At 51.3% G+C, this 13,386-nt stretch overlaps 1 protein-coding gene across 3 annotated transcripts in view; it reads left to right on the top strand.

Moving 5' to 3' along the window:
- The window catches only part of SNX29 (sorting nexin 29), a 579,583-nt gene that overhangs the window by 506,242 nt on the left and 59,955 nt on the right, over positions 1–13,386 (top strand). For all 3 annotated transcript variants that reach the window (XR_006267027.1, XM_043455630.1, XM_043455631.1), the window contains one exon: positions 11,594–11,733. Coding sequence is in view for 2 of the 3 variants with exons in the window: in XM_043455630.1 (XP_043311565.1) it covers positions 11,594–11,733 (140 nt within the window). In the remaining variant the exon portion in view is untranslated. The remainder of the gene's footprint in view (positions 1–11,593; positions 11,734–13,386) is intronic.

The following is a 13,386-nucleotide window of genomic DNA, read 5'->3' as shown; positions in this document are numbered from 1 at the left end:
TTTGTCATGTCCTGTCTAGGACCCGACCTGTGCCAGCATCATGTTGCAGGCTGGCTCCCGCCTGTGGGCGGACAGATCCCCATATCCAGCGCTTCTTGCGCCGCAGAGGCAGCTCTAAAGCATCTGTCTGTAATCCCCCCTCCCACTGATGGGCAGGTTCCATTGATAGGAAGATGAAACTTATCCAGCCACAATACATAGTGCTGGCCACAAGGGGAGTTTTTAGAGCTCTGGTATCTGGTTCACCCCATGTGACCCGCAGGACTACTTTGTTTTTTATTCCTGTGTTTAGCGAAGCTGTGGAGATCCTGTTGTTTATGAATACGTTGACCCTAAGAGCCAGGACAGCATCGAGGTTATGAGCTGAGCTCAGACAGACATGGCTGTACCATCCCAGCTCTGTTCCTCTCTAGCTCGGTCACTTTAGGGGAGGTACTTAATTTCTGGGCACCTCAGTTTCTTCATCTGCAAAATGGGAATATTAGTATCTACTCCATAGAGCTGTTGCAGGGGTCTGTTGAGATAATTCAGGTGGACGCTCCACATAGCGCACAGCACACAGTAAGCTTGGCAATAAATGGTATTACAATAATTATTATTATGATCATTATGAGAAGTACATGGGAGGAAAGTGTAAATATCCCTTGAGCCCTGGAGATGGGAGTGGAGGGTTCTATTCCTTTTCTGAAATAGAGACTTGCTATGTTTCTTGTGTTTGCAGTCCAGGTGTGGGGTGGTGATCCTTTCATTGCTGATGGGTGTCAGGATCCGCCTTCTCTTCTGACATTTAGCGTAATTCATGAACATCACGGGAGTGCTATGTTACACTCTTCAAACTCTTCCACGTTGTATTCCCTCTGTGAGCTGCCCAGCCTGGGTCTGATCTGTTTTCCCCATTTCTGAGTAAGGTATTGTGTGCCATGAGGCTTGTCCCGTAGCCTCACTGGGGGCTTTCTAAACAAGAGGAGGAGGGTCTCCTGGATCAACAGGAAGTACAAGCTTAGATTTGATGCAAGCCCTAAGCCCCCTGGCGTTTTTCATGAAGGAAGTGTGGAGAGGACTTTGGGGTCTGTGGTGTCTTCTCGAATCTGCACTTTCTCTTCCCACCACAGGCAGCGTCTCACCCGGAAGCCCTCAGATCCTCGGGGCTGCCAGCAGAGTCATGCATCTTGCTGTGTGTCTTGTGGAAAGTGCTGTTTCAGATACTATGGGGGAGGCAGTTCTGTTTTCAGTAGCCCCTTGCCCTTCCTAGGAAGTGTTAGCCTGTGCCACTGATAGAGACAGAGGAGCTGGCTTTACAGTCCAGGGATCTTAGCTCTTCTACCAGGGATTAAACCCACACCCCCTGCATTGGAAGGCACGAAGTCCTAACCACTGGACTGCCAGGGAAGTCCTTATCAACTCCTTTCTGTTCCTCCACTGAGTCTTGATTTCTGGGCCTCCTGAACCCCCAGCACTTGGTCTCCCCCAGACCCTCTGCCCTGACTTCACGCCTTACCGTTGGCCTCTCTCCAAAGCCTGACTGCTTCAGCCCCCACACACACACACCCCAACCCCACCGAGAGGATGTCACCCAACCTCCTGAGCCTGGGCTCCCCTCGCTCCCCTCAGGCCCTCCATCCGGATTCCTTTCCTCTGGATTCCTTTCCTCCCCATCTGCTGAGATCCTAACCCACCCAGCCCCACACCCCAGACCCAGGCCGGAAGTGCCTGCCATTCCCAGCAGCCCGGCTCAGAGGGCGTGCCACCCCCACTCCAGGAGCTGTCCTCCTGCTCTGCCAGTGTTGGCCCTGACCTCTGGGTGGTGTCCACCAACACCAGGACCTGTCATCTCATCTTGGGGGCCCCCAGCACAGGGTCTGGCCCAGCAGTGTTGGAAAAAGGACGGGGTTCTCGGTAGCGCCCTCCATGAGGGCAGCCGTCCTGTTCACCTCCTCCAGCCCTGCTCATCACGGGCCCTAGAGCGAGGCGGGCGTCCAGGGCAGGTGTGGATGGGCGAGTCTGCCGCTTGGTGGGTGCTCGAATGTACGGATGAGTGAGAGGCCGTGGGTGCCTTTAGGGCAAGAACTGGGTGTTTTTCATCCCGACTAACTGGGCATGGCAGGAGAGGCTTCAGGTAAATGTTTGCTTGAGTGGATTACTGTGTAATATCCCGGGACTCAGTAAATGTTCCAAGCAAGAGATGCTGACCCCCACGGATCTATGCCTGTTTCCTGTCTGTCTTGTCCATCCCAGCCCATCACCAGGCTACTTGGTAAGTCGTGGCCACGCTGAGTCACTGGGGGCAAAGTAATTCAGCTAACAGGACTGTGCTCCCCTAGGCCTGCAGGAGGGGCAGTGGCTCTGGTCTTTAAATTAGTGAGTGTCTGTCAAGATTTGGGACCTGAAATTCTCAGCAAGGATGCCTTAGAGACACATGGGCCTTCTTTACCCCTCCCTGCCCTCCGCTCTCCCCAAACTGCTCTAGATAAAGGCCTCCTCCTCCCAGCTTCATTCACATCTGGTCCTTCCAGCTGATGAAAGTGAAAGTGTTTTGTTGCTCAGTCCTGTCCAACTCTTTGCAACCCCATGGGCTGCAGCACACCAGGCTCCTCTGTGTATGAAATTCTCCAGGCAGAATAATGGAGTGGGTTGCCATTTTCTTCTCCAGGGGATCTTCCCAACCCAGGGATCGAACCTGGGTCTCCTGCATTTCAGGCAAGTTCTTTTTGAGCTGAGCTACCAGGGAAGCCTGGTGATTTTTCCAGGTTATCATCCAACTGATGATTACCTGGAAGAAAGCTTGGGAAACCAGACTCGTTTAAACAGCCAGGCCGCGCCGACCTGTTTGGCCCAGATGTGAACATTAGCACCTCTGTCCTGACCTCTGGGGACCCACTCGTCATGTACAGATTAGTAGAACTTCCTTTTTTAAGTTGCGATTTTATTATTTCCGAGTTAGGCAAGTGAAGATACTTTGTGCAGTCTTGCTAAAAACACTCAATGAGACGCTTATCGAAGGGGCTCAGTGATGTTTGCTAAGCCGCTGCAAGGGTCCTTCCTGCCTGCCTTCATTGCTCTCAGAAGTCCCCATCCAGCATGTTTAAAACAGCAGCGACAGGCCCTTTCTCTCCTCGGTTTCCCATTAGCAAGTGTGTGATGGTCTCCAGAAGAGCCCTCCGGCTGTGGTCTTCGGACTCTCTAGGTGGTTCTCAGAGCAGAACACCCTTTTCTGCCTCTATCTTGGAGTAGAGTGGATCTCGGCTTCCTGGGGCCAAGTCCTGTCTCCACCCCTCAGCAGTTACATGTCTGGACACTGCCGCTCACCCCCACCCCTCTGAGTGGCAGCTTCTCTCTCTGACATGGGGATCCTAAAATGTATCTATCCCAGTGGGTCTCTGCGAATCTATAAAGCATTTAATGTGCTCAGTCTTGCCACGTGGTGCTAATGGTAAGGAGTCTACCTGCCAGCGCAGGAGACCTGAGTTTGATCCCTGGGTTGGGAAGATCCCCTGAAGAAGGAGATGGCAACCCATTCTAGTATTCTTGCCTGGAAAATCCCCTGGACAGAGAAGCCTGGTGGGCTACAGCCCATGAAGTCACAAAGAGTCGGACACGACTGAGCATGCACGCACGCGCTCAGTCCAGCGCCCAGCAGGGGGAATTTTCTGTTCAGTAAACGTTAATAGTAATACCTCCTCTTCCTGTTGCTGCTGATGCTACTGTAACTGTTATATCACATGGTCCCGGGAAAGGGCCTCCTGCCCCTCTGTGCTCCCCGCAGCCCCCCACAGCAGACCTTGTGCGCACCTTTATCCTGTGTGTTCCTGGCCTCATCGCACTTTTTGTAATGATCAGTTAGTCTGTCTTTTCCATCGACTGTAGGCTCTGTGAAGGCAGGATCCGAGACTCATTTATTCCTTCCCCTGCAGCGCCTGTCTCACAGCAGGCTGTCTGTTGCATGAATGAATGAACTAATTTGTGGCCGGATCACTGAGTAAACGAATGAATGATAGTTGCCCATCAGTACATCCCACCTGGTGGGATGTCGGCTCTAAAATAGAACTTGAAGTCGTTCACTGATGCTGGGCTCCTTGGGAAACTAGTCCTAGAATTCTCCAGCCAGTGAGGCACTGTGAGATCAGCTGACTTGCCATGGCATCTCTCCACAGGGCCTGATGCCCTTGCTGGACAAGACCTTCTGTATATTGTATAAACCACCACAACATACTTAAACAAGAATGAAGAGGGACTCTGGAAGTGCAGGCGCGTGGGGACGGTCCCCTTGGAGAGACGGGGTGTGGTCGAGGAGGTGCCGTTGTAAGGAGTGACCCAGGAGAGAACAGGCGGGAAAGCACAGGGCTCTGGGGTCTGGTTCCAGGAATGGTAGCTCGCTGTCTTCTTCACAGCCTTCCATCATTTTAAAAATAGCTCTTCTTGATTTGATGGCGTCTTTATCTTCTTGAAGCTCAAAATAAAATTAACCTTTTCGGGAGGGAGAAGAAAAAAATACCCCCATTAAAATAGTCCTGGGTGTTCTTTTTTACCGTGAGGACTAACTGCCTTTGCTATTCTTAGTCCTCAACCGTAACTGACAATGGTATTACGCTAAGAGTGCCGCGCAAGATGAGTGCAGGGCCACGGGCAGCGAGGACTCATTAAGCGGCCACCAGAGGCATCTGGCGCATTCCGAGAGCTGGGCTGCCGTCCAGCCCACCGCTGCTGATGCTTCGTGTTGGCGGCAGCCCCAGGAGCACAACCGAAAAACACACGTACGATCCACGGCCCCTTGAGTGCTGGCCCCTGTCCAGCGGGGCAGGCCCTATGTGGACGCCAGTCTCTTCCCTGGGGGCCCAGCTGACAAACGGGGTCCCCGAAGGACCAGCTCCCCATCTTCGCTCACTCGTTGTCTGCCTCTCACTCCCTGCCCGGGGGGCACTGGGGACCAGGCAGCTGGCCTGAGGCCGCTTCTCTCCATGTCTCTCCCCATCAGGGGCCTTGGTCATCTCTTGTTTGGGCTCATTTGCTCCAGTGGCCTGCCTTGTCGCCCCTAAATCCACACCCCCCCCCACCATGTTTGTATGTGCTTACAGCAAGTGTTTACGGAGCTGCTATGGTCACTGGGTGGAGAAGGCAATGGCACCCCACTCCAGTACTCTTGCCTGGAAAATCCCATGGACGGAGGAGCCTGGTAGGCTGCAGTCCATGGGGTTGCGAAGAGTTGGACATGACTCAGTGACTTCACTTTCACTTTTCACTTTTATGCATTGGAGAAGGAAATGGCAACCCACTCCAGTGTTCTTGCCTGGAGAATCCCAGGGATGGGGTTGCAGAGAGTCAGACAAGACTGAAGTGACTTAGCAGCAGCAGCAGCATGGTCACTGGGACGTGGGGTGTGTGTTGATGGGGTGGGGCTAGGGCAACATGAAGGGAGGTTGCCAGGGCAAGCTGGGCCACGTCGAGAAGGCTCATATGAGCCACACTGCAGGTTGAGATGTGCACCCTGGGCAAAGGGGCAGCGTTCACGGGCATCTCTTTGCGTCAGACTGCCTGCCTGCAGCCCGTTGGCCACCAACAGTCTCTCTAAATGCACTTCCTGCATCCCGCCTCCACCGGCGGCCTCTTTCATGGTCCCTGAGGCTGTGTGACATCCAGCCCCTGCTGCTCCAGCCTCAGCTCCCGGGAGCCACTCAGCCCAGTCCCACCGGCCTGCCTTCTGCCGCTCCCATAAACCACGCTCCTTCTGCCTACAGCCTCCGCATTGCTGTTCCCTCCGCCTGGCATGCCTTTCCTCCCCTGAGGGCTCCCACCTAGACCCCTGACGGGTGTCTCACCTCCAAGAGATGCTGAAGGGCCCCTTTGGGAGTTGGCTCCTCAAGTGAAACCCTCCCTCTGTTTCTCGCATGAGCTTCCCACGCTCTCTCCGGCTCACCTCTGGATGGTGGCCTCCGAGCACTTGCCCTGCGTGGGCATCACTGTCTGCCAGTCTGTCCCTGCCCCGTGCACAGAGAAACTCCCTGAGGAAAGGCACCCTGGCTGAACATCCAGAGACGTCAGCATCCATCGCAGAGCCTGGCAGGCGCTGCTGGCTGCCGGGCGCTTAGCTTAGGCTATCACAAATGACACAGACACCACCCGTAGCCCACTTTGCAGATGAGGAGCCACTCATCTGAGGGGTTTAGCCGCCACACAGTAGAGCTGGCCAGTGGCAGTGCAAGCTGTTCTGGAATGTGATCACCTGGAACGTGATCGTCTCGCTGGGTGGATCTTGGATGGGTCTGTAGGCTCTTGCACAATCCCACGTGGTGCACAGTCAGGTCCCCACAGAGGCCGGCAGGATGGTGGCCCTGTGCGTCCAGCTGTCGAGGGCCACTTCTCAGGAGAGGCCGGGAACCTGCACTGGATGCAGCTCCCTCTGTCAGCGCTCAGTCGTGTCTGACTCTTTGCGACCCCATGAACTGCGACCCCATGAACCCTCCAGCCTCCTCTGTCCATGGGATTCTCCAGGCAAGAACACCGGAGTGGGTTGCCATGTCCTTCTCCAGAGGATCATCCCGACCCAGGGATCAAACCAATGTCTCTTGTGTCTCCTGCATTGGCAGGTGGATTCTTTACCTCTGCACCACCTGGGAAGCCCCTGCACCCTGGTTTTCATGTTTTTAGGCCACACAAGCCCACCAGCAGCTTGTGGTGAAAAGGCACCACCATCTGCACCTTTTGGTCAGTTCAGTTCAGTTGCTCAGTCGTGTCCGACTCTTTTTGACCTTATGGACTGCAGCACGCCAGGCCTCCCTGTCCATCACCAACTCCCGGAGTTTACCCAAACTCATGTCCATTGAGTCAGTGATGCCATCCAACCGTCTCATCCTCTGTCGTCCCCTTCTCCTCCCGCCCTCAATCTTTCCCAGCATCTGGGTCTTTTCATATGAGTCAGTTCTTCACATCAGGTGGCCTAAGTATTGGAGTTTCAGCTTCAATATCAGTCCTTCTAATGAATATTCAGGACTGATTTCCTTTAGGATGGACTGGTTGGATCTCCTTGCTGTCCAAGGGACTCTCAAGAGTCTTCTCCAAGACCACAGTTCAAAAACATCAATTCTTTGGCACTCAGCTTTCTTTATAGTCCAACTCTCACATCCTTACATGACCACTGGAAAAACCATAGCCTTGACTAGATGGACCTTTGCTGGCAAAGTAATGTCTCTGCTTTTTAATATGCTGTCTAGGTTGGTCATAATTTTTCTTCCAAGGAATAACCGTCTTTTAATTCCATGGCTGCAGTCACCATCTGCAGTGATTTTGGAGGCCAAAAATATAAAGTTATCCACTGTTTCCACTGTTTCCCTATTTGCCGTGAAGTGATGGGACCAGATGCCATGATCTTAGTTTTCTGAATGTTGAGCTTTAAGCCAACTTTTTCACTCTCCTCTTTCACTTTCATCAAGAGGCTCTTAGTTCTTCTTCACTTTCTGCCCTAAGGGTGGTGTCATCTGCATATCTGCAGTTATTGATATTTCTCCCAGCAATCTTGATTCCAGCTTGTGCTTCATCCAGCCCAGCATTTCACACAATGTACTCTGCATATAAGTTAAATAAGCAAGGTGACAAAATACAGCCTTGACGAACTCCTTTCCCGATTTGGAACCAGTCTGTTGTTCCATGTCCACTTCTAACTGTTGCTTCTTGACCCGCATTCAGATTTCTCAGAAGGCAGGTCAGGTGGTCTGGTATTCCCATCTCTTGAAGAATTTTCCACAGTTTGTTGTGACCACACAGTCAAAGGCATTGGCGTAGTCAGTAAAGCAGAAATAGATGTTTTTCTGGAACTCTCTTGCTTTTTCGATGATCCAACGGATGTTGGCAATTTGATCTCTGGTTCCTCTGCCTTTTCTAAATCCAGCTTGAACATTTGGAAGTTCATGGTTCATGTACTGTTGAAGCCTGGCTTGGAGCATTTTGAGCATTACTTTGCTAGGGTATGAGATGAGTGCAGTTTTGCAGTACTTTGAACATTCTTTGGCATTTCTTTTCTGGGGGATTAGAATGAAAACTGTTTCCAGTCCTGTGGCCACAAGACTTTTGGTCAGAACCTCACTAATCCTGTGGGGGAATTTGATCTGAACCAGACTGCATTCAGCCTGCTGGAAAATTGCCAGCTTTGTTCTGGGATGGACTCCACCCTTAAAAAAAAAAGACCCCATAAGCAGTAGGCACATTTGAAAATTCAGGCGTTTGAATACACACTAGGTATGAGGGAACACCAACATGTTATCATTCATCTTATTAGAGGTGACCGCAATATTGTGGTTCAATAGGAAAATGTTCTTAGTGTTTTAGAAATACACCCTGAAGTGTTTAGGGACTACAACATCATGATAACCATAATTTACTTTAAGACAGCTTAGCAAGAAGGTGAAAATGATAAAATATGCAAAAGGGTTAAGACTTTATTAGATAAAGGGTCATGAGGGTTCATTACACCACCCTGTGCTCTACTTTCTGCCATAATTTGAAACTTTCATAGTAAAAAATGAAATGACGGTCCCAGGAAAGACTGAGGTATTCTGAGATCTTTGCAGCCTCACCGCATCCTGCTGAGTCATGCGTGGCCACTTAAGGTGTCTAAACCCCCAGAATGAGATTGAGATCTGAGGACAGAGTGTCCAGGTAGAGAGTCGTGTGACCAGCTTCCTTCTGCTACAACCAACAGGCAGTTGCAAGTTCTCTGAACTGCATCTTGACTAGGAGATGTTTTGGGGTTTAAAGGACCCATAGATTTTTCTTCTGTAAATTGAAGAGCATCTTCACAATTGAAGGCAGCTCTCACTTGCTCATCGGCCGATGACCTGGGACCCTGCTGAGCTGCCTCTAGGTCCTGAGACCTCGGACAATTTCCCTACCCTTCCCGAGCCTCCACTGTGCTGAAAATATGCGGCTCTGGGAAAGCGCTGAGCGCAGAGCACGCATGAAGACTCCACGGATACCCGTCTCTTGTTCTGAACGGCTCAGTAGAAATTGCTCGGCTGTGAAACTCAACTTGCTGCCATGTTGGGTTTTATCAGGAGCTGGCTGGGGTTTCCTGGGACTGGCGAGCTCGAGGAATCTGTGCATGGCAAGGATGTGGGGTTCCTCCAGGTGGTAAACTTTCTGCCAAGCCCCTGCTGGCCCTGGGACCTGGGCCAGCGGAAGCCCTAGTGAAAACAGGCAGATTCGACTCTTGGGTGGGATCCTCTGACCTTCACTTGGGGGTCCTCCCGTCCTCCCCTCCCAGGACCATGTAGCCCAGCACAGCCCCACAAGCCACACGGGGAGCCATCCCCACCCTCTCCTTGGTGCTCAGAGTGTTTTGAACATCCTTCCTCTGAAAAAGGAGAAATCCCCATGAGTTCTTCTGGGACTGCTGAGCCCCTTTCTTGCCTTCCTGCTGCAAGGCCTTTCAAACTGTCCTTGAGGGTTTCTTGTGCAGATTAAAAACCAGGCCTGAGTGGCTCCATTCAGCATTAACCTGGGCATATTAATCACCTTCCCAAGGAGGACCATCTAATTGCTTATGATGGGTTGAAACTTGGAGGCCGGGGAGCAGACCCAGGCATCAGATGGGTAAGCGGAGCCCGAGTAACTGAGCTTGGGGCAAGGAACCACGGTTCTCCTGGCCCGATGCCTTCACTGCCCCCACTGCAGGAGATCCCAGCCCCAATCTGGGACCGTGCTGGTGATCAAGTTGGATGGCCAGCTGGTGTTGGAGTGCCATTCCCCTCTGGAGAAACATCCCGCTGAGGCACTACATCAGAGGGTGACCCTGGGAGAAAAGACCTTGCTGTGACCTTGAAGCGGCCCCTGGGGAGCAGCAGATGCTCTGTGTTCCTTCCTCCCTGCTGGCACCCAGAGGAGGGTTGCAGATGAAATACAGGGCACCCCATAAAATCTGAATTTCAGATGAACAGTGAATAATTTCCAAGTCTAAGTCTCAAATATTACATGGAAAGGTTTTATTGTATAGCCCTACTTGAATACCAAAAAATTATTGAGTCATGAATTATTGAATATGGAGTTATGAATACTGAAAAATTCATTGTTTATCTGAAATTCAGATTTCACCGGGCATCGTGTCTTTCTATTTGCTAAACCTGGCAGCACATAAGAATCTCCCGGCTGTGCTCGGGTTCTTGGCAGGGCCTTGTGGGGACAGGGCTTGTCCTCAGGTGTCTCTGAGCGTGTGGGCGCCTTCTGCAGACTTCCAGAGCCCCAGGCTGGCTGGGGCTGTTGGAGAGGGGGCGATGAGTGTCCTGCTCTGGGTGTGGGACCTCATGGGCGAGGAGCCCAGCCTCGCTCTGGGCCACAGTTTCCTCATTTGTCATGTGAGACTCATCAGAGAGGGCGTCTCGTGTCCCTGTGAGGATGAGTAACCCTGTTCCTCCCATCTCCTCGCTCTGCTGTGCCCTCTTAGCCCCACCCAGCCTCCAGTCTGGAAGAAGCGTCGCTTCCTCAAAGAAGGATGTCCCCCACCCCCAGCGCAGGCCTGATTTTCTTGTTCCAAGCCAGCTCCCTCTCCCCACCGCCCCCCAGCCAGTTCAGACGCACATGAGCAGGTGGGGCTCTGGGATCTGTGGGGCCCATGGCAAATGTAGGGCCCCTCATGCCAAAATTATTCAGATTTTCAACATCGGGACAGCAGGTCACCACACGGGTCCAAGTTCTCACCCTGGGGCATGCCTGGAAGCCAGCCCTGCCTACGAGGGCCAGGCAAACATGGGGGTGTGAGCCAGCAGGGTTCTGAGCGTGGACCTGGGACCCTGTGCCTGCCTCGGGGCCACACCGAGCAGACCCCCACCCCCGGAGTGGCCCTGGGAGTGGAGCCATGTCGCTGTGTCTCCTAGTTTCTCAAAAAGGGTGGAATTTGTTTATTAATGAAACCCTTCTTAAATAGTGGTGACTGATTCCTGTTTTAGAAAATTCCCGTGAAGGCAAAATTCAGCACCCCCTCTGAAGGGTGGCACACTCAGTGTGATGAATGACGTTATGCGCTGACCTGTGTGGTCACCGGATTGATTTATCTCCTCCACCAGGGCCACTGCAGTGACCCTTTGTGTTCATGGTCTGTCCCAGATCCCAGTGCCCTGCTCGGCACATTGCAAGTGCTGAGATTTCATTCATTCCTGGGAATACACTGTAGGAAATTTCATGAACCTGCATTGCCACCACTTAGCAGTAATAGTGGGCTTCCCTCATGGCTCAGATGGTAAAGAATCGGCCTGCAATGCAAGAGACTTGGGGTTCAATCCTTGGGTTGGGAAGACCCCCTGGAGAAGGGCATGGCAACCCACTCCAGTATTCTTGCCTGGAGAATCCCATGGACAGAGGAGCCTGGGGGGCTACAGTCCACGGGTCACAAAGAGTCGGACACGGCTGAGTGACTAACACACACACACACCCCCCAGTAGTAGGATTACGAGCATCTCCCCTGTTACTAAGTGTGGTCACACGTGTAAAGCCTGAGGCACACTTGCACTCGCTCTGGGTAAAGAAGATTGTTGGTCGCGTGTTCTCCGGGTGATTGAGGAAAGCAGAAAGCCTACCTGAGGATGCCTGTCTATCTGTCTCTCTGTCTTCCCAGGACGCCAAGTTTGTGGAGGAACGCAGGAAGCAGCTGCAGACCTACCTGCGCAGCGTCATGAACAAAGTCATCCAGGCAGTCCCTGAGTTCACCGCCAGCCCCCAGAAGGAGACCCTGACCCAGCTGATGCCCTTCTTCATGTGAGTACTGGTCACGTTCTCCACCCAGCGCGGTCTGCCTGCTCTCCTCTGAGGTTAGGCTGCGGCGCGTGTCTGTGTCCTGGTCATCCCAGGAGACCAGAGCGGGCGAGCCCGCCAGTCAGCATTGTTGATTCGAGGCTCCCGCAAGTTCAGAACTCTGCAGTTTCGTCCTTTGGTACATTTTGATCGCAGGAAAGATTGCAGCCCACGGGTGTCCCGGCGTTAAAGTAGTCTCTCTCAGGCTTCCCCAGGCATGTTGGCAGTGAACCCAAGGAAGCTTCTCGAAGACTCCCACTGGTGCCGACTTAAATTGCTTTCATATTTATATGATTTAAGTATAAGCCGACTTAAAACTAGGTATATAGTCCTTGTTCTTACAGGTCATATAAAAGTAAAAGCAAAAAATATGTTTACATATCAGACACTTAGAACATTATCACAATTCCGAATCATCGATTAACACAGTGGCCACTGATTTTTATGAAACCAAGTCTTTGCTCACAGTGGTATGCAGACGAAGCTTGGCTTCTCCCAAGCTTGCCACATACCTTGCCGGTGATCCACGTGCTGACCCCACCTCCCCCTGACCCAACTTTCCTCGGGTCACGTTGCTGGAAAACATCTGTTTGAGCCACACTTCGGGGCTGGTGGGCCTCACTGGTGTCCCTGCCTTATCACTGATCATTCCCTATAGTCCTCATCCATCTCTCATCATATCAGGACATCTGCACGCTGGGATTCAGGGAACCCAAATGATGAAGCTGTCCTTAGTTTTTATTGAGTCTTCAGATGCTAGAGAATATAATTATACTCCACCCATGAATCACATGGAGGTAAAAAGCGCTAACCTCTCTCCCAGTTGAAAATCTGTGTATAAATTTTCACTCCCCCCAAACCTAGCTGCTCATAACCTACTATTGACCTTACCAATGACATAAACAGTCAGATAACACATATTTTTGGGTGTCTACAGTTATTTTATACATTTGTGACATTCCTACCTTTTTCTTAATTTTTTAGTATTTCTAGACTATGCAGTTTATCTGCGAGTTTTTAAATCATTTCACATCTTCATCTTTCTAATATGTCTATTGAAAAATATCTGTGTATAAGTGGACCCACTCAGCTCAAACCCATGTTGTTCAAGGGTCAACTGTATATGATTTCTAAAATGTTATCGTTGTAGTGGAAACAATAGACCTAAGGATCCATACAGCAAACCCTCGGGCCTCTGAAAGTAGGTTGGGACTTGTCATTTGAGAAACACTGGTTTGCTGATAATGCAAGAGTTTCCTTTCCCTGGAGCTCTTCAAATGAGTGTGCTGAGGGTTTGCAGATCTGTTTTGTCCTAACAGTGATGCTGTAGCTCAAATTGGGGCTTTTTTCTGCTTCTGTGTGTGGGGAGTATCTTTGGCTTCACACTTTCTGGAATTTCCAAGCTGAACTTCCAACCAGACATTGACAGGACTTACCTGCTCCATGAAATTAAAAGATGCTTGCTCCTTAGAAGAAAAGTTATGACCAATCTAGACAGCATATTAAAAAGCAGAGACATTACTTTGCCAACAAAGGCCTGTCTAGTCAAAGCTATGGTTTTTCCAGTAATCGTGTATGAATGTGAGAGTTGGACTATAAAAACAGCTGAGCGCTGAA

Source organism: Cervus canadensis, chromosome 32, assembly GCF_019320065.1.
Source record: "Cervus canadensis isolate Bull #8, Minnesota chromosome 32, ASM1932006v1, whole genome shotgun sequence".
Classification (NCBI taxonomy): Eukaryota; Metazoa; Chordata; class Mammalia; order Artiodactyla; family Cervidae; genus Cervus; species Cervus canadensis.
The sequence above is the reverse complement of the archived record's forward strand: the minus strand, read 5'-3'. Positions and strand labels throughout refer to the sequence as shown.